At 44.4% G+C, this 21,853-nt stretch overlaps 1 protein-coding gene across 2 annotated transcripts in view; it reads left to right on the top strand.

Annotated features, from left to right (window-relative positions):
- Positions 1-2,143: 2,143 nt before the first annotated feature.
- Positions 2,144-21,853, top strand: part of ASTN1 (astrotactin 1) — a 636,055-nt gene continuing 616,345 nt past the window's right edge. For both annotated transcript variants that reach the window (XM_085601605.1, XM_085601604.1), the window contains exon 1: positions 2,144-2,922. In XM_085601605.1, the coding sequence (XP_085457731.1) occupies positions 2,640-2,922 (283 nt within the window). In that variant the 5' untranslated portion in view covers positions 2,144-2,639. The remainder of the gene's footprint in view (positions 2,923-21,853) is intronic.

Here is a 21,853-nt window from a genome sequence, read left to right as displayed (position 1 = left end):
CCACAGGCCACCAATAACACACCACAATCAATACCATACTTAAACCAATACCATCAATATCACACCAAATCCAATACACAAATATCACTAGCACAAGCCAATACCGCCAATCCTACACTGCCACTACCACACCACTCCTTGTTCCGCCGCTACCTTTACCACATGACTGATACCACAACCACCAATAAAACCACCACCATTTCAATACATTACTACCAATACCACAACTACACTACCAATGCCAGCATCATGAATATCATTCCTCCAACAGCAAACCACCAAGAGTATCAGCAACACCAATGATATCACCATCACTAATACCATGACCGCAACCAATAACATCACGATCAACAGCACCACCAATACATCATTAATGTCACAAATACCAACACCCATACTACCAGTAAGACCACCAATGCCACCAATGCTAAAACCACAAATACCACACTACCTCCAGTATGACACTATAGTCAATGCCACCCCCACCAACGCCAGATTTACACCAATAGCATCATTGTCAATCCACTACTGATACCAATATCACCAATAATAATACCAATTCCAACAGCAACACCACCAACAATACCCTCACCAGCAGTGGCACCATCACCAGCAAAACCACCACAGACACAACACCATGACTACTACATGGATATTTCCACTAATACTGCCATCACTACCAAAGTTAATACCACTAACACTACCAAAATAACTATCATCAATACCACCACTAAAATTAGCAAGACTGCCAACACAATCACTACCACCAGCACCTACTACCAAGCAGTGGCAAAGCCTGTAGGCCTATCTTTAATGTTCTATCACATGGAAATCAATTTCAGAATGCCTCTGTTTGCATGCATTGCCACCTTAAAACCAGACCTATTGGCATTGCAAATGCTTATTTCTTTGTGTTCTTGCAATCCATGCAATCAAAAGATTTGATGTGTAAATTGTGATATTTGTATAGGGCTTACCACCTGTGACGAGGCATTTATAATACAGCGAAAGGCATGTGAAAATATCATAGGACTTTTTCACAATAAAATATGCGTTATTTCCTGAACACTTGTGTTTCACTTTATAACATTAGATGACATCATTGCAATGACATTGACTGTTAAACATACTAGATATAATAAATGAACTTTTCCCCAGCCACTGTATTTTGTGTGAAGAGCAGCATTATTTTTTATTAAATTAAACCACAAAGGTGAGGTTTTTATTTTAAATAGAGCACTGCCTTCAGCGAATTCCTAAAAGGTGTTCGAGGATTTGACATTCAAAGGGATGCACGGTGAAGTGAAAAAGTAAAATTATCTGCTCAGAAAATCAATCTGGGCACGTGGGGACAGGGGGGTTTGAAATTAGGTTTTGTGTTTACACATTGAGCAAGTCAGCCACTGGCTGAACATTACTCCTCCCAGCTAACACCAAAGGACAATAATGTATATGTAATTGTTGTGTGACCTAAATTAGTACATCATGTTTAATAAATACGAATTCAATCTAACACACGTGCCAACAAACACACACTACTATAAAAGTACTATCTTATACCTTATTCACTCAGCTGCCATTCAACTGTTGTTTTTGTGTTTTAACACTGTGCCAGGGAGTGTAACTGCAGCATCCATGACAGTGGCTCTGTTTCGGCTTGCCAGCCCTCATTGATCAAGAGCCGAGCCAGAGCCAAACATGCAGCCCGAGCCAGGTTGGAGCCTTGCCCAGCTCTATTAAGATAGCTCGGAGTGTCCAGAGAGTGCTACTGAACGGTGTGTGCAATATCCAGGTAATAGTTTGATTCATGCTCGGGCTGACTGGAGGCTTCATCCTTACGAGGTCAATAATTGAATTACACTAAAGCTACTAGGAACTTTTGCTAATTAAAACATTAAGGGACTACCAATCCTAATTATTGTTCATCGAAAAAGCAAAACGACATGTAACAGAACACAAAGAAAATCAGGATTAGGTTAGCTGCTGGCACACCTGACGTGTGTTTTTCATCCCCCACACCTCTCCACTCGCCACCTCTTCCCACCCAGGGGAGCTCGGGATCTCCCGAGGGAGGAAAAGGCCTTCCTGTGCTGAGATTTAATTGTAACAGATGCGCCGGGCGGCTCTAGTCTGGTAGCCACCACAGCGGTTTGGAAGCCCGTTTCGCAGCAAGGCAGCCCCAGAATCTCGGCTTCCACCGGCCCCAGGTGTCTGGGGAACAGCGGAGAAGGTGGGGTGCTGGAGCAGGGAGGAGTGTGATGGGGGGCAGGTGGACGAGAGCGCCCCTCGTTGACGCACCGAGGGACCAGCGGAAGCCTGGTGGCTCCTGCTACAGTGCCCCTCTTGGCCACCCTACGCCCTGTCTGTTTGTCGGCTTCAGCACCAGCGGACGGAGAGCTGCCGCGCCGTGAGCCGCGCCTGCTGCGGTGGACGTTCCCTGCCCGCTGCCTCTCCATCTTGTGCGCAAAGGAAGGCGGAAGAACGAGGCAAGGCGAGAGGATGGGGGGCGCGGGGAGGCGAGGCTGCTGCCAATAACAACCACCATTTCCACGGCTCACTCGATGAGGTGAACCTTCTCCCGTCGAGGGGGGAAGCGGCGAGGAGCTCGACGCACGGGAAGGGCCGACGACAGCTCGAAGATGGCTCCCTGGCCCCGGTGGTCCACCGGCCGCCTCCTCCTGGCTTTGGGCGCCCTGCTGGCCGCCATATCCGCCGCCGAGGAGCACGGCAAGGACGTGGAATGCAAGGTGAAGAGCATCACGGTGTCGGCGCTGCCCTTCCTGCGGGAGAACGACCTGAGCATCATGCAGAGCCCGTCCGCCTCCGAGCCCAAGCTGCTCTTCTCCGTGCGCAACGACTTCCCGGGCGAGATCGCCGTCGTGGACGACCTGGAGAACACGGAGCTGCCCTACTTCGTGCTGGGTGAGTCTGGCGGGAGGTGCGGGTGCTGGAGGGCGCAGGGGCACTTTTGACCAGCGCGCGGGACCGGCAGGGTGCGTGGAGATAGTAAGGCCAATGCGCATGACAGGGAGCATGGGACAGGGTGGCCATGGCCTGGGGACTCGAGAGTGCAGGTGGATAGACAGGGCCTGGTCACGGCAGCGACAGGTGTATGCTCAGGTTGGTACGGGGCGGGACTAGAGGGTGCAAAGGTCACGGGTGGTCAGCACACAGGCGTTTCAGCGTGCGGGGCATAGATAGGCCCTAGGCATGGCACCAGGGGTAGTGGGATAGGATGGCCGGAAATGAGCTTGCAGAGGTCTTGGGTTGGCAGCCAAGGGGTGTCAAGGCACATTGGCCTATGCATGGAAGCAGTAGGTTGTTGTTGCAGCATAGGTGGGTCGGGTATGGGAGTAGTAGGGTAAATGGGCAAAATGTAGCCGAGGTTAGGGTCAACATGGTGCGTAGACAAAGGGTGGTTACCGCACGGGTAAGGTAAAATATGAGGCAACAGGGTCATATGGTGGGCAGGAGCTATATGGTATATATGCGGCGGAAGGAGCAGCGGCGTAGAGTTGGCAGCATGCAGGAGCATGGGGTGGCCTGGAACAGGGTGGGATATACACCAGGGCATAGGAATTGGCACCTAAATGCCACTGGACGTGGGGTAGAGTGTGGCTGGGGCCTAGGGTGAATGTGGAGGTGTCAGTGTCCCTGGGCCTGAAGGAACAGCTGCAGAAGGCCTGTAGGGTCCAGAGGCATAAGGAGGCCATGGCACAGAGTCCAATGAGCACTTGAGCATGGCTAGGGTGACCAGATAACTCCATGTTACCGGAACACCACCTTTCCAGTTCTCAGTTTTGATTTAACATATCAATGCATTCTGGGAGTTGAAGTCTTGCTTCATTTTAATGGGACACCGTCACCTGATAGCAATGAGCATGGCACATGGATGCAACAGGGTGGAAGGATCAAGAGTGACTGCTGCACTACGAGATGGGGTCTGGGAGGCATAAGGGGGTCAGTGGGAGGAGACCAAATGGTTCCAGTAGAAACACAGTTTATGAAGCATAAGGTGGAGGTGCGAAGGTTCTGGGGATACGGGATGGTTGACTAACAACTTTCAGGTGGAAGATGATGTTAGTGAATGTCAAGAAAATACTAGCAACATATTTCTGTGGCTCTAATCTAATATATTTGTTATATGAATGTTAATACCTGCCTACATATTGTACCAACGAACATAAACAAAGCTGTCTATTACTATAACCTTGTGTTTTCTAACATTGGAACAATATAAGTAAGTAAGTTTGCAGATTAATTACAATGATTGCAATCTTAAGCCATATAGAAAGGTAATCAGAAGTTAATACTAAAAGGAAACGTTGATTAAAAGAAAGTTCGTATATAAAAGCGTCTTACAATACGAAAATAATCATCTAAAACTTTATGACTAATAGTTCAGTAAAGTGCTCAATGCCCAGGTTTTTACAAGTGATTTCATACCAACTTCTGCTTAAGGGGCAGTTAAGAAACACCATGTGAATTAAAAGAAGGTAATTAATGGAGCATAATGCTTTGCCAAAAGGGGATCTTAAGGCATTACAACCGGTAGTCCATAAAGTGCTCCGTGCGCAAGTGCTCCCATAAGGTTTTTCTGGTTTCTACTTTGGTACAATGTGTTATCAGATTCCTTTGTTGCCATTTTCCTTCTGTACATTCATCTCATATAAGGGGAGTTTTACTTGGGTTGTATTATAAACTATCTCTGCTACTCATCTGGCTTGGCATTTACATATATTTCTAAATGTGCATCATTGTATGAAGGGTGTCAATGTCTCCATGCTCCGAATTTCAGGCAGATAAGAGAACTTAGGCACTAGGAGATACGGTGAGTCACACCGATCAAACTTTGTGGTCTAGCAGGGATGTTTGGGTGAAAGTTCTTACCTCCTATTTCCCACAGTCAAACACAAACTGAACCATGGAGGAGTCTTATTTACAACATTAACTATTTGTTATTTATGTGACGCTTTTGTCTAAAGCGCTTCATGTAGAGTATTTTTAAATAAGAAGTTATTACCCAATCAAAAATTAGAAGCATGAGTTGAACTTGATGAGACGTGATCTTGCCATATGCTCTTGCATCTGGCAGGGGCCAGCGGCGTAGCATCGTGGGGGTGGGGGGGTGTCTCGGGAGCTACCCCTCTCTAATAAAAGTATTTTCTGGTAAATAGTTGGGCACAGGTGCTTTCAGTCGGGTATGGTGAGGATTCTGTCAGTTTTCACCTAGGATTTTCACTCTCTCTCTCTCTCTCTTTTGAAGGGCATAAAAATATTGGTTATTTTAATGTTGGTTATTCGAGGTATTTTAACAGGACATGTCAGCATAGTTATTGGAAAACCTGAATCTCCCATCCCACCCCACCCCCAAATTGAACTTACTGACCAAGCTGAGTCCCTGGCAGGGGAACACAGCAAGGGTGCCAGGGGCCCTAGTGCAGACAAGAACATAGGTCCCTCCCACCACTGGTTGAGTAAAAGGATACCATGCCGATCAGGGTTCGGATCCCCCCTCCTACCATGGGGCTCAGTGCCACTGCACCTGCTCCCCCATTGATGGCTACGCCCCCGCATGCAGATCACACAGAGACATCAACAGCTGGCATTCAGCTCACTGGACTATCTCATCAACATGGTAGTATCTTTTTATAGGATTTGCATAGCGCCCACACTTTTACTAGGTCTTTCAGAGCACTGCAGCATGTAGGAACTGAGTGATGATTTTTTGGCAGCAGTGGCACATCAAAAGAGGGTACATTATATCTCAACCTTTACCAAATGACTGTCTTGGACAGTGATCTGTACTCAGGGACCCCAAGTGAGCACTGATTTCCATCTCAGAGACTGCACATTCGTTTAGTCTGTATCTATATTTCATTGCATTTTTATTTGAACTCTTTTGATTGTGGACAGCACTCTAATTTCACAAGGAATACTCTTTACGCTGCTTAGAACTTTGTACTGAACAAACATTTGCGCCCCAGTATACTTGCCAATTGACTCCATGCCATGTGTCACACCTGCAGCTGGTCTGGATTTATTAGCCAACTGTATGTTGCCTGCTTGGATTTTTGAGTACAGACGTTCAGTGTTAAAATTACAACTGCAATTCCCAGAATGCATTGTGTTGTCTACTAAAAAGCCTGGACGAGGTTTGACGAGGACGCCAAAAGAGCTTACTACACACAGGCAGTTTTCCAGACAGTGTTCAGCATACTTTACATTGGAATATTTTCACTGAATCACGCCTATAACATATTGTTTTTAGGATTGCCATGGATTTAGTAAGGTAGGGTTCAAATCTGAGATTTTCTTGTAGAGCATGCCATGGTTTACTGCCCTAAATAAAAACACTGTGTCCTTCCTAAGAGAACCTTGCAAAGTTTCCTAGGTCAACATGTGATGCGCCGGTACCGTCACCTTTTTTCCAGGGGTGAGCATAATCTGCTTACAGTGTAATTACACAAAATTACTGCAAATTTACAGGACATTGCGTGAAATTACATGACATGCATATCACACTAAAAAAATTACCCATATGCTCAGTTTGGGTAGAAATTCAAACTGAAAATGTAACTTTGAGCTGATTTATGATAGCTCGATTTCAAAATACTGCTGCTCATGTTCTCATTTGCATCTTTTCGCGCACACATTACCCAAATGGTACATCTTGCATTTAAATTTCTCCACGAGGTTATGGGATGTGGCGTAGTGGAGTAATCTCAGAAGTAAATATACTTTTATTTGATTTCTTAAAATCATGAAAGGGTGGAACATACCGCCATGAGATATACAATGTAAACATCGTTAAACTGAATTTAAATTACAGTACAACAATTTTTATAAATAATGTGCCACACGTAATGTAATTAATTCCAGGGTCTAAAATCTTGTGATAAAATACCTCAACCAGAGGTCTTTAAAATTAATTATAAACGTGTCTTTGCCTCCTGCTTCAGGCAAAGTGCTTGTGCTGAAAAGGGTAAGGGGAGAGAAGAAAAGAACGGATTAAAAGTTCTGGGGAGGACTCAACCCGACTGCATGATGGAATTCTGGTCATCTGTCCTTCTTTTCAAGTTCTTTTATCGCTAAGTCCTTTTTTTCAAGTTCTTTTGCTGCTAAATTCAAGAATTTGATTGTCTTGCAAGACAATTGAACAGAGGAACCACTGAGACATTTTATGACTGCTTCTCTGCAAGCCCTTATTTGTTCTTCTCTCAGGATTGGCCGTAAAAGGATCTTCCTCGTATTGTGTAGAGCCGAACAGATGCATAGTAGGTGTAATACAGACTCTACTCCATTACCACAGAGGCGGCAATCTGTGGTAGACCAGTTCTGTAGCCATTTTGGAGTAAGATCTTTTGTCCGGAAGAACCCCACTCTCAATAGGGTCAGTTATTCTCAGTAATTTAAAAAACATTTTGTTCCACAAAATTAGGTCAGTTACTGTGGGGTAGTTAAAACCTCAACTAGGCCTAATTTTTTTTAGAATTCTGAGACTGTAGTCATGTTTATTCCTTAATAAAACAGGACCACAAGTCCCAGAATTCAAAGGGGAAAAAAAAACTGGAGTGGAGCAGCACATCACGCATGGACCTGAGAATCTTGTCAGCTAAGCATAGATGTCAATCAGAAGACATGTATACAAGGTGCACTGTGCAAAGTTGCCAAGCCAAGGATATAGCCATGCCATGCTTTTATTTGAAAAAAGGCAGCCAGCTTCACTAAATATTATGCTGACAAAGTTAAAAAAAAAAAGAAAAACGTTCCCACTTCGAGGCAGGCCAGGAGCAAGAGCTGCTTAACATTTCAGTTGATGTAGCTGCACTCTACCCTCCTTTTTCTGCTGCTGCAAGCACTGTAGCGGGACTTTCGGGACTTGGAAAGGAGATGACATGGTCAAGAGGAAGCTGTTGTGCTTTCCCGCTAGCAGTCAGGTGACTGTAGGAACCCAGTTCCGGAAGCCTGATGTCCTATCGATGTTTGGTGGAAGAATTGGTTGCAGGCACTAAGTGAGATTAAATTTACCAGCTTCCTACAAATGTGAGAATCTTACCTGGATTCACCCGTCTTCACTGACATATCTAAGAATTGGAGCATACCTACAATAGACCCTTTCCTGGGTGTAGTTCTCTGCTCTTTTAATAAAAAGTGGTTTTCTTGACTAGGTATAATTACCCTTGCATAAATAGAGGGGCGTGGAAAACAAAGGATTTGTGAACGGGTGTGCGAAATTGTTTTCTATTCTTATTGAAAATGTTCATGACAGTTTCGGAAAATTATGCAAAATTGTGCTTTCAGCATGAAATGTGTTTTTCTGGTATGCTACTCACCTTTTGTTTTTACGTGCGAGCACGCTAGGAGACCCCCTCAAGCAGAAAATGTTACTTTGAGAATATTTTATACATTAACCAGTTGTCTACAGTAAAAATTATGCAAAGTTCTGTAATGGGAAACTTTGAGAAATTTTCTGCCATAATGTTGAATCCCGTTCTTGAACCACAACCAACGCAGTTTTATCCCTTTTTTTGTCTGCGTGAAGGGCCTTCCCTAGTCCTGTAGCTAATTTTACACTTGCAATTTTGCACTGACTGAAGGCTCAACTTTAGGCCGTCAAGGATGTCCACATTCTTGGAGACCATCTGTTTCAACCTGGAAAAAAAACGTTGCTAGAACAGGAGAAATTAGATCTATGGATGAAGAGAAGGTGACACCACGCAACACTGGTTAACCTGAGTTTACACTCATGGGTGTGCAAAAAACTGCATATTTGTTTCACAAGAATTGTTGTGAAATGTAGCAAATGTCTTGCAATGCAGTTTGTAGGTATCTTGTGTGAAAGCGTCATGGCAGAGTATACCCTGGGTTAAAAAAACATAGGTATCACAATGCACCAGCAGGAGAATAGTTGTATAATGTTTATAAACCAAAGCACTCAAAGTGGTATGGTATCAATTATACACTGTCCAAACAGTAAGGACTAGTAAGGAGCGCTGTCCCTTTTTATTGTAAAATATAAACCGATAGTCTTCTGATACAGATGATGTGCAACTTTATGTTCTTTGTGGATGACCAGCCAACACGTGTTTTGTCCCTTTGTGACTGCTCAAGGCTTCTGAGACTATATGCAGTAAGTCATTCCTTTGTGGGTAGCATAGTCCAGGAGTAAGTTGTTGAATGGTCACAGTCGGTACACAAGAAGAGGGTTCTTAACAATGGAGGGTTGTTGTGGAGCTAAACATGATCCCTATGACTAATGGAAGATACCCAAACAATGGCAAAGATCAGAGCAGAGAGATAGTAACCTGCTGGTTTGGAAATAGTAGAGTCGGATGAGTGCATGTTGTAAAGAGATGAGAAGTAGGTCGGGTAGCACTCAAAGTAGAACTGTTGATATTAGACCCAGGAGTCCATGGTAAGCTCCCCTAAAAGCGGCCAAGCTGAGTCCTTGTGTTCCTCCTTAGTGTGAATAGGGAAACAGGAGTAGTTGCAGGAGCACTTCTGCCCTTCCTACTTACTCCAATGAATAATCATGCTGAGTATCTACTCACACGACCAGGACAATAATTAACCATAGATGTATGTTACACTACCAGCGATAGCACAGTGTAGTTATGATAGAGTCAGAGTTTCCACTGCATAGACATGTTTTGTTTTCTTAGTAACTTTGCCATTGTTTAGCAAATGGGCCGGAAATCTCCCCAAAAACCCACATCCACTTTGGGGACTTCATAGCAAGTTTCATGCAGATCCCTCAAACACGGACCAAGAACAAGGCGAGGGAGCTCGAAAATTCCAATTTCCCATTTGAGTTCCCATAAGAAGATTTGCTGTCCGACACAGAAAAATCAGGTGAAAGGTATTGCACCAAATGAGGCATGAAGGTAGAACTTTAACTCCGGGAAGCGCCTTTGCTCAGTTTGGAGTAAATTTGTTAAGTCGTTTACTAGTAATTTGTGTTCAAAGAGTTGCACAGATTGGGCATGAAGAGGTTGCAGTTTTGAGTATCTGAATTGTTAATTCGTAGAGAATATGGGGTACTGGAGCCATTGGTATCTGCTGCTTCAAAATGTAAAAAATACTCTGACCTGAATGGCCGAGGGCAGAGACATTTTAAGGGTTGGGCAAAGTAGGCTCTGGCCCAGGGCCCCACCCTCTCCTGGTGCCCCCTGATAGAGCCAGCTCTGTTCTGCAGAGAGTTTTGCCCTAATGACCTTGAATAATTCTTAAACAGATTGTTTTAAATTCAATTTTCCTTTAATTTATTTTTTATGTGGGAGATGTGTGTGAGTCTATTGCAGACACAATGTTGTGTTTATGTTTCATGCAACATTCATAAAAAAAGTTCCTTTTAGATCGACTTGACATATGAGAAATTGGAGGATGTCACAGAGATTATTTGCAGTGACATTAATAAGCTGCTGCTGAGTTACAATATTGAAAACACACAGCACTGTTCCTGAATATTAGATGTAAACACATTTATAACTTGGACATGTGTGCCTGTGCACTGTCAGTTACCTGGTCAAAGAGGGCATAAAAGAGCTGAAATTGGATAATTAATTCAAGGCTGTTCCGAACAGTGGCCCCCAAAATACGTTTGGCCAAGGGCCCCCCAAATCCTTAAGATGTCCCTGGCCGAGGGAGTGTCTAGTTCGGTCAGTTAGTTCGGTATGGCAATCCAAAGATTGATCCGCCATTCCAGAACGATCTGATTGGCTGGCTGCAACATAGAGAAAAAGTTATGGCCACCATTACAGGAAGCTGTGACTTGGTACCAGCATCCTGAAAGCAAAAAAAAAGGCACACGAGGAGGTAGAGTGAGAACACCTTGTTCCCCAGGCCAATGTGGGAGAGCCCCAAAGGGCACCGTGCTTACTTAAAAAAAAAAAAAAAAAAGCTATTTGTCACAGATCTGCAGATCCAGGTGGCAGGAACTCCGTGAAACAGTGCTGCCCCCTTGCTCCATGGTTCCTAGATAAGAACCCCAGTCCCAAGGAAAGGTTCATGACCTGGTGCTGCGGTCCAGTACAAGCCTCACTGACCTGTATGGGAATTACTGTACAGGAACTAGAGCTACAATTGCAGTTTGTGTGATCCAGCACTGGTCAAAGAAGCTTGCACTGGTGGATGGAATCAGGTCACAAAGCTTGCCCCTAGAATCACTATTCCTACATTGGAACCACAAAGCCCCAAAAAATGGAGATAAAGAAAGAAGGATCTGGCCCTAGACCAGACCCTGCGACTCACCCCTGTTGCTCAGGTGTTGTGCCGCTGGCCTGAGCCTCCTGCTGCCCCAATATATAACCACATGTAAAAGCAAATGCTACGTCCCTTTTCATCTCTGTCAAAGAGGTGTGGATAACACGATATATTATCTCATCTGTAAGACGATTTGTGATATTTGAAGTGCATCTGCTTCTTTAAGGGTGAGGTTGTGAGCAATGAATTTGGTGTGTGAGTTATGGTTGGATGGCTTTTGTGCGAGTTATGGAATCGTGGTCCTAACCATAATTTCTGACCTTCATTGGTTTTCATTTTTAATCCAGTATGTAAGGGGCTAAATTTGTCTAAGATAGTAAAATCGCATTTAAGTGGCCTCGTGGTTTTTAGGAGTATTGTTTTTATATGTCAATTGCAGCATGCAATCTGCGAAGTATTAATCGTGCTTTTTTTGCATCAGTTTTGCTCTACTGTGTAATAAACTGAGATTCGTTCTTTCACCGTAGCCTTTGTTCCTTAAACTCTTGACCATTTTCAATAAAATCTCTTTTTAAAGTATATGTTTAATACAGTTTAGAACATTGTTTGGTGGTGGCTGGGACAGCACTAGGTTGTCAGACAGGCTGGAAGGCCTGGTGTGAAGTCAGCCAGTCTAAAGCAAGATACACTACAGGATGCACTCGGGTTCTTTGTTTTTATTTAGAAATCTGTTTATTGAGTTTTAGATGGTATACAGCACATCATGGAGCAGAGTAACATACAGCTTTAGATAACGTTTAGCGAAACATTCATATCAGTATACTATTAACTGCAGTAATGGGTACATCTCTTACGTCCCTTCCACACTGAAGGCCCCCATGACCTGGACCTTAACTGCTGAACCGCGGTATATCGTGAAGTCTTACCCCATGTGGGGAACTATAAGGTAAAGGCGTTACTGCTGTGTCCACTTCCTTCCGGTATTATACCATAAACAGATAAATGCACTCAGGTTCTTTGTGGTGATATTCACATTTTTTGGGTTCACAGTTTTTAGTGCCAGCAAAGGACATCAATCTGGTATATTCTGTAGCTGGATAAGGGCATTTAGAGAGTTTCACTTCCACACGTTGGCATTTTGATTGGCACAGGTTTAGTGTACTTTGTTGAGGGGGCTGAAGCTACCTGTTTTACTTTGGGTTAAGGAGGAGGGCAGGTTTAAAAAAGAAAGATCACTTACCTGCCGGCCGGCTGGCCAGCCACCTCTGTCCTCTCTGTCCTCTTCCTGGCTTCTCTGCGAACAGGAGGTAGGAAGCACCCAGGCTCCCTAAGCCAGTCCGTTGTGATTGGTCCGAGCACCGTAGTTCAGCACCCAGGCAGGGAATAGGAGCCTGGGAATGTTGTCCACCCAGAGAACATGCAAAGTGAGCATGACTGTTTGGCCGGATCCAGGCATCCGGCCAAACAGTCATGGGCACTTGGAGAGTGCCACCACTCATACCCCCTGCGCTGCCCAGCCTAGCCCTGTCCTGCCCTGTAAAACTGCCTCAGCATGGAAAAATAAAATTATTGTAACCTCATGTTATTGCCATTTTATTTTTCCTTTTTTGCAGTGCTGAAAGGCAGTGGGGCGACGCTTCTCCGCCTTAGTGGAGATGCCGCCCCTGTCCATGCATGAGTAGCTAACCCACTCCAGATTTTAGCTTTGCATTCTGGGCCCAGTAGGGTTCATACACGGTTTTTCAGATATAATGGTCGGAGAATATAAAGTTCAAAGCAAATATCTGGACAGTGGCGTCACTAGGGTTGGTGTCACCCGGTGCGGGTAACTCATGGTGTCACCCCCTCACGACCTACCGCATGGACCTCCTCCACTCCGAGTCCGGCTTCCCCCTCATTTCAGGGCGTGCCTGGCGGTTTAACCAGATTTAACAGGTGGATGCGTTTCTGCCAGGCAGCTCTCCACCATGGTGGAGTCGTGTGACAATGACACCGTAGTTGAGCCTCCCACCCAGGCATGGACATCGGGAGGAGGTGCTCCTACAAGCTATTCCAAATAAAGGTCTCAGTTCAATAGCGCATAAATGCCCAATAAAGGGCAGCCAAATATAGCCCCCGCCCCCCTTCCTGTACTCTTATGGGAGTGACAGAAGTAAATGGTCGGTCTGAAAAATGATAGCGCCACAGATTCACCCCTTGTGTCGTCTTCACATTTCAAATTACAGATGGCTGCCAGGTCACATGATAGTGAATTTTACAGCACATTTTTCATTACATATTCAAATTGTATCAACTTTCAAAGCACAGTAAATAGTAGATGATGACCTTAAAGAGCACCAGGTTACCCACCCAGTCATATGTACCCATAGACATTCTTTCAGAGAGCACCAAAAATAGACACAAGTAGTGAATCAGAGGGAACAAAGTAAAAGTGAGACCAGCCCCCACATGGTGTGTAGCGAGCAAGCGCAGTGAGCAACCACTACTAGGGGGAGTTTGGGGGGTTGAACTTCTCCACCCCAAGAAAATTTGGAAGACAGAAAGGCCAAAACAAAGCATTTTTCAACACATTGATCATTACATATTAGATTGTGTTAACTTTTAAAGCATAGTAAATGATTACCTTATAGAGCACCAGGATATCCAGTCATAAATCACAGACATTCCTACAGAGAACACTAAAAAATGAAATGTTGAGCATGAAACATGAATTTAAATATAACCAATTTATTCTTCTACCACCCAAATCTGTGTAGACAGTGAGCGCCCAGCAGTGCCTCAGCAGACAGAGACCACTATGCCTGTTAACAACAGTGTGATAATGACTCATTAATCAGGTTGTACAGTGGGCTACCTGCTAGTCAACAGTTTATTGGAATTTATAATATCATAGGTATGGTACTTTATACTGGTGTGGTGTTCCCACTATCCGGCAACATGATATATCAGTGGTCGAAGTGGGGGGAAAAAAGTAGGGGAACTGTGGGTGGAGAATCAGAGGGCGGGAATAACCCAAGGATTGGATCAGTGGGCGGAGCCAGAGGCGTGGCCAGAATGCGCAAACATCCCTATTTTTTGTATTTGGTTTGCCTGCCCAGTTTAATCAACCAATGGATACACATGATTATTTAAGGTTATAATGAGGTATTGACGGTAAAATGTATTCACAAAGTGGGATATACTTCTAATCACAGAATGTCCCCAAATACAATAAAAAGCACAAGCCATTTGTCTCCGAGCCATGGAGTTTCTGTCATCAGCACTTCTCCCTTTTCCACAACAGCAGTTCAAACATGAATGGCTAAAAATCCCAGTTTGCAAATGCTTTCTAAATAATAATGGCTCTGCCATATTTGCCTCATAATGCAAGATCTGCAGCATGATCTGACCATTTAAACGAATAAATTGTTTGTAGCTCAAACGTATCAAAATTTAATAAAAAATGTGACTTGTGTTGCTACGGAGTAGATGACAGTTTATAGCTCCCTGTTCTATGTTAGGATTTTAACTTATAAACTGCAAGTAACAAAAGGATCTCTCTGACAAAAGCAGTAGCCTACTGGCCTATTTACATTATGTGCCCTTTGTGATCTGCATGGTACATGTTCTTTGCAGCAGGTACATTAACCCTCTGAGCTACCTTTCCATGAGTCAAATTTTCCATTAGACAAAATTCCGATCTCTCTCTACGTAGAACATTAATCACCAGAGTCATCATGACATTTTTATTGTTACCGAAAATTACTGGAGGCCAGGAAGGAGGCAGCAAGCACTTTTAAAACCATAATATACTTGCAAAAATGATGCCTCCACTGAGTGCCTCAGGCTAACACCTCGGTTGATTTGGATTCGGCAGTGCACTGTTATCAGCCCTGTTTACCCCCGGCATGCACTGACAAAAGAAAACGTGTCATGCCTCAGTCATTTCCTGCATTTCCCACCTTTCTCCTGTTGCTGCCAGCTCGGGCGCCCTTTGCCCTCCAGTCAGTGCTGCATGGGGCACTCCCTGCTGCTCTGTCCCTGTTAGTCCCTTATCTCTCTTCTCTACCTTGTCTCTTAGCTTTTTCATTATTCCCCCTTTCTGTTTGCTAAACGTTTTTGGCAGAAGTACCCTACACTGGCAGCTATTGTCTGAAAGGGGTGGTTGGTTGTCACTTGGCATTGATGGATGGGTTCGAGGACCCCTGGATCGACTGCTGACGAATGTGAGGCACACACCTCCGTCATCCATCTCATGATATCCCACAATTTCTTATATATCTTAGTACATTTTTAATCATACAATTTAATGTTTTTTTTAATGTTTTATCTTCCATTATTTTTAGCAGTATTCCGTATGCATAAAGACATTTACAATAAAAACAATTCGGATGTGACACCAAATACATTAAGTGAATTATTTTACACTAATGTCGATCGCCCTTATTTTATCCCATTATGGGAAACTTTTAAACAGTTGTTTTTCATTTTGCACTCCCTTTACAGGGATCAGGTATACAGTTAAACCACAAAAGAATCGTTTTCTTAAATTGCGATCCTTGATTTACCTATTTCAGCATAATGGTTTTTAAGGTGGGCATGGTATGAAACACCCTTCCACACCCAGGTAGGAAATTAAAGATGTTGCGCCTATTTAAACACATTTTTATAACGATTTTTTCCCTTACATACAAGGAACCATCCCCTGCCCATCTGTCCCGCCTGATCAGCACTGACACAGGGTTATAAAAAGAGTGCTTTTTGCTATTTCAGAAAACTTCCTCTGCATGGGTTCTTCCATTTGCCCATTACTTATAATTGTGTGTGCAGGAAAAAGGAAGCGAGATGTTGTTTTGCTTAGGTTTATGCGGACATTTATCACTGGTGATTTGTTACCACCAGCAAGCGCTGACTGAAGTTACAAATGTACAGCAGACCTCCAGGGACGTCCCATGCTCTAAGTAAAAGAAGACACTTACCAGTAACCCTTTCCTTGCTGGAAAATCATGTAAGCAGGAAACTCAGTATTGGTCCGTGCATTTCAGAAATCTGGCTCCTTGCTGGTTGCTTGCAAGTGTGACATAGGATAAATCAGCAATTGAAAGTGAAATAAATATTATCACGCGCACTTAGGGCCCAATGCGCAAGCGGGATTCCCGGCCCGGATTCAAAATTACATCACTGCACCCCTCTAGTGACGACGCCACTGCCGAGGCGCGCAGACGCGGTGGAGGAGGAGACAGTGCGCACTGTGCACAGGCACCTCCTCCTCCTGAAAGCAGGTTAGGTTGAGTTGCGCGGTTGCATTGCTCTGCACACACGTGACACACCGGCCCTTTGGTGTCACCCCATGTGAGGGTGTCACCCGGTGCGGTCCGCACCCCCCGCACCCCCCTAGTGACGCCGCTGTATCTGGACTTGGGAAACGTGAGCCCTCTGCATTAATGATCTTGTTGTATTCAGAAAGAGTATGCCTACAAAGCTGCCCACTGTCCTTACATCAAGTGGTTCACTTTCAAAAGAGCCCTAGTTCCTCATTGCTGAAAAAGGTTGTTTATTGTGGTGCTAGAGTTATGTAATGTCTGCATGTCCTTGGGAGCAGTGGCAGCTCCTCCACTAAGGCAAAGGATCGCCACCCCACTGCTCTTGGAGCAGTGCAAAAGAAAAAGAAAATGATAATAACAAGAAGGTATTATTATTTTATTTTTCTTAGCGGGACTCCGACTCCAGCTAGGCCGGGCGGGGTGGGGCTGGGCTCCCCCACGTCAGAGGGAGCAGGAGTGGTTTACGCCCCCTCCCTAAGTGCGCATGATGGCTTGGTCGGCCTCTGGGGCTATCCAAGCAGTCATTTGCACTTGGCATGTTCCCCAGTGGCCTGTGTTGCACAGTCCCGTGGAGAACATGCACAGCCTCCCAGTTACTGCCTGAGCGACCATTTCGGCCACTCAGACCACTCACGACGCTGCTCCTGCAGCCTTGTGATTGGCTGGTAGAGTCTGGGAGACTGGGTGCTTCCGGTGCTCTGCGAGGACTACGGGGAGACATGCGGTGGCGACGAAGAAGATAAGTTAATTTTTTATTTTTATATTATGTAACTCCCTCCCGCCCCCCATCCCCATACAGCGGCAGCTGCCTCTGCATGGGACTCCATGTTTACAGTGTTGGAACCAGAGCATTCCGGCTGCTGTAGTCTGTATTAGACATCATTGAAGAAACTGTATTAAGACTCATTATAACAGGGATTTGTAAAAAGGAACCGCTAACAATGAAAATATGCTTGACATAGAGTCACCTAGTCAAGGCACTTGATTCTATCCTATCCCTAGGCACTTTTGACACTATACAGCTTTTGCACTAATACTTGTGTATGCCTCTGGGGAGATCATACGGCTACTCGGACCACTATATTCTTACATATGGCACAACATGCAAGGCAGCCATTTTCATGTGAAACTTTTATACATCCGTTGCAGACACAGACCGAGATTTTGCTTCCTCCCTACCCTCCTACAATTTTCTTCTTAGAACCCCAGCAAAGTTCTACTACATCATAGAACATAGAACACAGGACCATCTATGGTAGCCTCGAAAGTTAACTTACAAGCAAAGAACAACATAAAACACCGTCCCACATCATAACACAGGAGTTAAAAAACAGCATAATTATACAACTTATCAATAACTGTGCACAAATACAATCACAATACAGCAGGTTAGAGTTCCCAAATCCTATGACATATTCATACATAAGCGTTTAGGGTCACATGCATCTAAGTTTATTTTTGCGATTACCAAATAGCGATTTCAAAGAAATCGCTATTTGGTAATCGTAAAATGCAATGCATCAAAAAAAGGTTGCAAATAGCGATTCTCAAATTGCGATTCCTTAAGAATCGCAATCGCAATTAGGGAATTGCTATTTGCTTTTGTTACTCCATCCAGGCACAAAGGTGGGAATGGCCTTGCATTGCCTAAATTGTGATTACCTTATTGATAATCGCAAATTAGGTAATGCAAAGGCAAGGGTGCCCAGGGGCCTAAGGCCCTCTGAGGCGTCCCTAACACAAAACAGGTGGACATGTAAGGCACACACATGCCCTAGGGGCATGTGTGCGGCATGTGTGCCACATGGCACTTTGAAAAATGCGGTTTTGTGAATTTTTCAAAGTATGCACACATTAGCATCAACTTGAAGTTAAGGCTAATTAGCGTTTCCTAAATGCACATTGCGCATTTAGGAAAGGCTTCTTGCATATGCTTTAGGGAATCTCAAATTGCGATTCCCTATTTGCATTCGCAATTTAGGTAATCGGAAGAAATTGTGATTACCTGAATTGTGAATCCAAATAACTTTCATGCATTAGGGAAGGCCATTTTGCAATCGCAAACGGCCGATTTTTGCGAATCGCACTGTTTGCGATCGCAAAATACCTTAATGCATGTGCCCCTTAGTTTCTTTCATTTGACAACTCTCCTACCAAACGTTCCCTCATCCAGCCTGCTTCACACTTTCTGCTCACTGCAGTCACCACTTGCTACAGTATGCAATCCTCGTCGCCAAATTCTTACATATGGCTCAAGATGCACGAGATCAGATATTCATGTAAGACCTGTAGTGTATTACAGTCCATTTGGGAACAGGCAGAGATGTTGCTTTCAACCCTTCTTCAGCTGTCTCCTTAGAACCCCAGACACAGCCCTGCGACATGATCGAATATAGATACAATGGTAGCTCAAAGGTTAACACACAAAGAAAGCACAACATAACATAACAGTTCAGTTCTAGACTTCGTTCAACAACCTAATGTAAGTGCTGCTCTACATCAGTTGGGAAATTCTACTGAAGTGCCAAATCGCAAAGGTAAGAAAGAGGTAAGTGTGGAACAAAAAACATGGCGGCGCAGTGACAGGAAGGCTTCTCCGCGACCTTATTCTGTCACTCAGCCCGTGCAGAGCTTGCATCCCTCTCCTCCTCGCATCTCCCTACACACTGTGAAGGGAGGGTTTCTCGAGTCGATGTCACCATACCTGGTCTACAGGATACAGCGTGGAAGAAGGAATGTGCAAGCCTTGCGCTTCAGGCAGACAGAGCAGCCTTGGCGTTACCATGGGAACGAGCGAGTGCCCCCGCAGAACCCCCCCCCCCTTCTTCTCGCTCTCTGTATCTACTTAAAACTCCTTATGTCCATATTCCCTGCATCTGTGCCTCTCTCACGGGTTCACTTCACAGCTACCCCTTTCTGCTTGTACCCCCCCACTCATCAACCCCATTTCATTTACTATTACTTTCCTTCTCTTTTCGTTTCTCCCTTTCAAAGATAGAGTCTCACTTTTTCCCTCGTCACTGGCCTTATAGACTTGAAAGGGGGTCACTCGCTCCCCTTCATTGCCCTTGTACACCTTAGTACCGTTTCACTACTTCCGCAATCACCGACCTCATACATTCTCATGTACTTTAATGGAATCTTGCTGGTTTGCTTAGCCAGCCTTTCACACTTTAATGGAGTTTCATTCATTTACCAACACCAGCCTGACACACTTCAGTTGAGTCCCACACATTTTCAATCAAGGGTCTTAATGATTAGCGCTAATCTACTCTGCATCTTTGGCTGTCCCTGATCTCGTCCCTGCCTGGTCCAGGATATGATGCTGCCCTGTGCTGTTGCAGCTAGTTGTGGTGTTGCGGTGTGCTTTGAGGTTACAGTGAGCAGGCTGTAATGTGTCTCTGTGCTGTAGTATTGAAATGTTCTGAGAAGTAGAGTGTGGCGATGCGAGGAGGAGGAACACGAAGTACACGAGGGAGTCATCTGAAAATCACATGCACTCATGTAGAGTGCTTAATTAAAAAGAAAAAAAGTACTGCCTGAAAAGGGAGCCCCTGAAGGGCACAAGTAATAGGTCCATGCTCCAGGGGAGGGATCAACTCCAGAAGAGGAAGGAAAGTCCATGGAAGCTGAGGAATAAGAAGCAAGCAAATGAGAGTGACAGTAAAGCCAACCAATGGTAAGCAATGGTCCCGCTCTAAGCTCACCGTAAGCTATCACTGGGTCTTGTAACAGACAGCGCATGCACTGTCATAGGTGAGACCTATTTATTAGCTTCTAAACATGAACTTAATACCCCCATTCCCTTAAGTCACTGCTCTGAAGTAATGTAATTTTGTCAAATGCTCTGCAAACATGGCCAGTGTTATTGTTATATGTGGAGCAATATTATTGGCTGGTTAAACCCTCAGAAGTGAGTTTTTTATGTAGCTCACGTACTGATCTGGAATTCCTTCAAGGCACTCTTATTTGACACTGATCAAAATGAGCACAGTAAAGAAAAATATGATTTTCTTAAAATCACAGGATTTGGTCAAGTGGAGGGAAGCTGTTATTTAACCCCTATTTGCTGCTTACACATTCTGCAATCAGCCTCTTCATGAAAATCTTCCTATCTCTCCACCAAAGGACAATGCTTTCCGTTCAATGATTTCATGACCAATATTGGTAGACAATGTTCAACAAATGCAAGTGTCACATATTAATTCAATATAAAATGTCAGTCTTTCTTGAAAAAAAATGAAAAGGTAAGCATAAGGGTAGAGAGGAGTCTAGTCTTATGTTGATATCACTGACTTCCCAGATAGTAAAGAAGAAAAGGGTAAGCGCCTAAATGAGAGTAATTATAAACAAGCATCGGCAATGCCAGGAGGTCTGCCTTATAAGCGACTCAACAGTCACTGACAGGCCAGAGCACTCACTAAGTCACCCGACAGGTACTCTGAGACTCATCCAACTTACTTATCATGATGCAAGAAGCCTCTAGACGCGTCACACCTTCAGCCACTCACGCCTTTTTATGCAAAGTAGGGGGTGCAATCACACCCCTGCAGTTGGCTTTCCTTTTTATAGGAATTGGTCTACAAGTTCCAGCCTGCAAATTGCTGTTGACTAGAAATGCAGGAATGTGAACAGACTGCTCCATTTACCTTTTAAGATACCAACAGTCCTAGTGACAAGGAGTTATGCATGTTGGTTCATTTCAAAGCACATTCATCCCGGCGTTTCCCATAGGTCCATGTGAGTACATTGAAGGAAAAGATAAGTGGTGGCAGTGCTCAATTTGAATAATAATAAGTGCCAGGGCCCTCACCAGGAGGCCACTGCAGCTTGCACCACCCATTGTTCCATCATCGCTGCCAATGATGATACCAAAACAACTACTGGCCATCTCTCGCACCTAAAAGTACGACAGTTCCCATTATTCCAGGTCTCGAAAGCTAGAGGAATGGCTAGGGAGGCAGGTATTTCTAATTTTTATGTTTATTGTATTCATAAACAACTGTTTTTCTGCTCATCTCTAAATTAAATGAGCAGCGCCACCATGTGGCAGAGTGTTATAAGTGTGGTGATGACAATTAAGTGCCGGTGCCGAGCACTGGAAACCAATTAAGTGCCGTTGCTGAGCACCGGAAACCACCGACTCAAATTAAGCACTGAGTGGTGGTGAGTGTATGCCAAAGGGGTGAAAATCTCTTGCTCTACCCGTCTCTTACTATCCCCTCAATCTTAAAAGAGAACATCACTGATTACGCTGTGAATGAGAAATAGATGAATGATCATTAACTGTTGGAATGTGCAAACCAGGGAGCCAGAGAGACAAACACATAGGCTTGTTGCAGGGC

This window comes from Triturus cristatus, chromosome 4_2 (genome assembly GCF_964204655.1).
Source record: "Triturus cristatus chromosome 4_2, aTriCri1.1, whole genome shotgun sequence".
Classification (NCBI taxonomy): domain Eukaryota; kingdom Metazoa; phylum Chordata; class Amphibia; order Caudata; family Salamandridae; genus Triturus; species Triturus cristatus.
Note: the sequence above shows the minus strand (reverse complement) of the source record. Positions and strands in the feature narration are given on the sequence as shown.